This window comes from Haplochromis burtoni, unplaced genomic scaffold, assembly GCF_018398535.1.
Source record: "Haplochromis burtoni strain Fernald_Lab_line unplaced genomic scaffold, NCSU_Asbu1 Contig_102, whole genome shotgun sequence".
In the NCBI taxonomy this organism is placed as follows: domain Eukaryota; kingdom Metazoa; phylum Chordata; class Actinopteri; order Cichliformes; family Cichlidae; genus Haplochromis; species Haplochromis burtoni.
In genome coordinates this window covers 7,874-11,299 of record NW_024582463.1, presented here as the reverse complement: position 1 = coordinate 11,299, position 3,426 = coordinate 7,874, and the positions used below count along the sequence as shown (strand labels likewise).

The 3,426-nt window shown below is 43.5% G+C and overlaps 1 protein-coding gene across 1 annotated transcript in view; it reads left to right on the top strand.

The window, feature by feature from the left end:
• sepsecs (Sep (O-phosphoserine) tRNA:Sec (selenocysteine) tRNA synthase) overlaps positions 1–585 on the top strand; it is a 16,296-nt gene extending 15,711 nt beyond the window's left edge. Inside the window, exon 13 of the mRNA XM_042223105.1 lies at positions 36–585. Coding sequence (XP_042079039.1) covers positions 36–264 — 229 coding nt within the window. The 3' untranslated portion in view covers positions 265–585. The remainder of the gene's footprint in view (positions 1–35) is intronic.
• Positions 586–3,426: the final 2,841 nt, after the last annotated feature.

Sequence of the window (3,426 nt, the reverse complement as noted above, 5' to 3'; positions counted from 1 at the left end):
TTGCTCTGTGTTACTATGTTCACTCGTGTTTCCAGGGTGATACCACTGGGCAAGGAGCAGACCGTAAGCGGACACACGTTTCGCGGGTTTATGTCCCACTCGGAGTCGTACCCCTGTCCTTACCTCAACGCTGCCTCCGCTGTGGGTATCACTCGAGAAGATGTGACGGTCTGCATCAAAAGGCTCGACAAATGCCTGAAAACTCTGAAGAAAGAGGGCGGTGCGGTGTCGTCGTCGGACCAAGAGGTCTCTATAGGAGAGTGACTGAACTGAGGCTGAACATTTCAACAGGAAGACTTTGACCTTGCGCTGCCTTCATGCAGTTCTTTCTGATTTGGACTGTGTGTTTGCGTTATGAGTCATTACTTCTGGCAGTGAAACACTGTCCAGGTGGTCATAAACCAAAATAATGCAAGCACGTGTCACTGATTAATTCCCTCATCAAGTGATAATAGGACAAAACGTGCATACACATGCTGCTTAGGAGCATCTGGTCATAGACCAAATGTATGCAAAGACTGTTGTTGACTGTGTATGTTTAACTTTAATTTAAAGCTAATTACACATCCAGCCTTTACAAAAGGACCTCTCATGTGTCTCTTCTTTCTTTCACTTTGAAAACGATCTCTTTTTCTCGTACACTTCCCCCCTCATCGTTACATAAAATAGTGCATCTTTGTAATGTCATATGTTTTACCATGCCTTCTCCAGTGTACGGTAACGTGATGCCAGCGGTACTGAGCCATTAACTCTGTCTGAACCCTTTTTATTCAATAAGCTCATTTATTTTTAGGCTCTGCAACAGATCACACAGAGCAGATAATCAATGATGTACATCAAGCACAGATCACTCACGTGTCCAGCAAAACAAATACTCACTGTTAGTCTCGGTAAGAGCCCGTAATGTTCGCAGCATTAAAAGGACAGTTCATTGTGAAATCGAATTAACACGTTTGTCCCTCTGGCCTGCAGTGTTTTATCTGTGTGGAGTTTTCCTCCTACTAAACTGTAGCCATCAAACAAACCTCTCTGCAGAAGAAAGCAGAGATATGAGGCTTTAACTCACCCAAAATCAGGCAGCTCACACCAAAAGAAATTAAGCTGGAAGAATGACGAATGATGAATTGTCCATTTAACAATTTAAGAGATCTGTAATTAGATTTTAATTGCGTGTTTTGCTGTTATGGAGCAATGGGCAAATTGTAATTACACTGAGAGCTTCACCAGGGACTTGATCTTTAATCACATCAGGCTTCACTGTATTTGCGGAGTTCAGCAGTTTTCTTGAGTCTTGTGTGTTAATCCCTTTGCTTTGTAATCACAATCATTGGGAAGCACAGCAGGTAGTGGCCTCAGGCACAAACATTCACTCCTGCTAACTCCCGTCTAATCCATATTTCAACACTGCATTGTCCAAGTCCCTCCTGCGCCCTCCCCTCCATATATTATCAAGAAATACTGCGCTGTGAAGAGTCCGGGGCAAGCCTCCGCAGCAGCAGCAGTGCTGGGCCCAGGTGTGCTTGTGTCCACAAATGTACACCGTCAGCAGCTGTATGAGTATTTTTGTTTTTCCAGCTGCTACACGTTTCCTGACCTGCATTGCTAAATGCTAAAAGCAGCAGCAGAGCGAATCCAGCCAGCAGCCTTTGAAAGCGGGCTGGGCTCTGATAGATATGACTGCTGTATCAGCACACTTTCACTGTTCCAAGCTGTACTGAGCCGTTAACAAAACAGTGGAAAAACACCGCATGCTGGTACAATGCAGCACTCTGAAGAGCAGACGTGGCTTTCACAGATGATTTTTTTTAATGAACGCAGAAAAATGTATCTCTTCATCAGCTTTAGTCTGAATTAATAAGTGATCAGGTGTGGGTGGATTTTGAAGTGCATTTGCTGTGCACTGATATAATATTGTCGTTTTTGTTTTATATTTTTGGACTCTGGATCTCGGGTGACTTATAGGGGAATTAATAGTTTCTTTAGTGTGTAAATCAGGTAAGGATTTCAGTGAGAGAGAACCTTGCATAAATCATTGCTCCCCCCCTCCGTGCTACCAAAGAAGTAATCGAAGTGAAAGTGGTTTCAAATTTCTAAAGCCACTTACTGCTTTTAAACCCAAAATACTATATACCGTCATCGCTCCTCACCAAAAAAGACAACCTTTAAATATACTACTCCTGAGTCTGCGCTGCACACACTCAATCATAAGTCTTAAGTACCCCAGGGATGTTGCTGCATGACAAATGGCTCTTCTCTTTCGGTTGTCTGCTGCTGCCACGAGGAGTGCAGTGATGATGGAGTGCCAGAGTGGCACAAAAAAAGGGCCGCAGATATGCAGACTGGTCCCAGAAGGGCAGCGATAGTAGATAAACAGGCGGAATATAGTTCAGGGAAAAGTTTGCTTAATTGGCTGAATCTGGCTGTTTACTGAAAGTTTTGATCACTCTTGAGGTGCATGATGTTTGAGTGTTTTCTTACATATTTAATCTTACTGCATTTCAGTGCAAACCTGGTCTTTCAGTGGGCTTTTTTGAACCCTCCACTTCCATTTGAATCATTCCATACTGGGTTTCCTAATGTGGGAATTAAGGGTCCACTTCTGGTTCAGGTCTAACCTTCAGAAAGATGATAGGCACTCTTTGATATGATGCAGAACTGAATCTGAGTCACGCAGCCTTAAAGCTGCTTCACAGTTGGTATGAGGTGCTTTTCCTCAGCATCTTTCTTTGGTCGGCACCAAATGCCAGTTAAAAGACTTGTAAACGAAAGAAACAAGGAATCTACTTTAACTAACTATGGTGAGTGACATCAGTACTGCATGGGTGAAGAAATGGTGCACAGAGTGTTGTAAATGCAAAAAAACCCCAAACCATTGAGGGACCAAAACCCAAAAAAGTGTGTCAGGGAGGAGAGCCACCCAGCGACTGAGCACTGAGCTCTTGCTAGTGTCACTGATTGGAAACGAGCAACAGCACCTCCTCAGTGCCCACAGGTCAGACACAACAGGCCGAAAAGGAAAGAGGGTGGAGTGAGTGGCCACAAAAAGCCCTCACCTGTGTCTGCATGTTCAGTGGAACACAGTGGATTTGCTCTAGTGTTTACGCTGGACTGCTGCTCTTCTTGCTTCACACTGGTGTTTGTGGGGTTCACAGGGACTTCTTTTGTACTGAATCAGTCACTAAGACCGGTTCTTACGTGAAAACTGGCAACAAATTTCTAGCTGATCTGTGTTATTTAACATGTATGAGTCATAAACGCACATTTTAGAACATTTGTATATATATTTCTGAAATATTTGGACAGGCCAAGATTTGATTTTGTGAAGCAGTGAGTGCAGATAAGTATGGTGCATGTACTCCTTCAAACATGCAGATCAGCAGCCATCCTTATCTGCATTTACTGCTTAACAAGATCAAATTTTGGCCT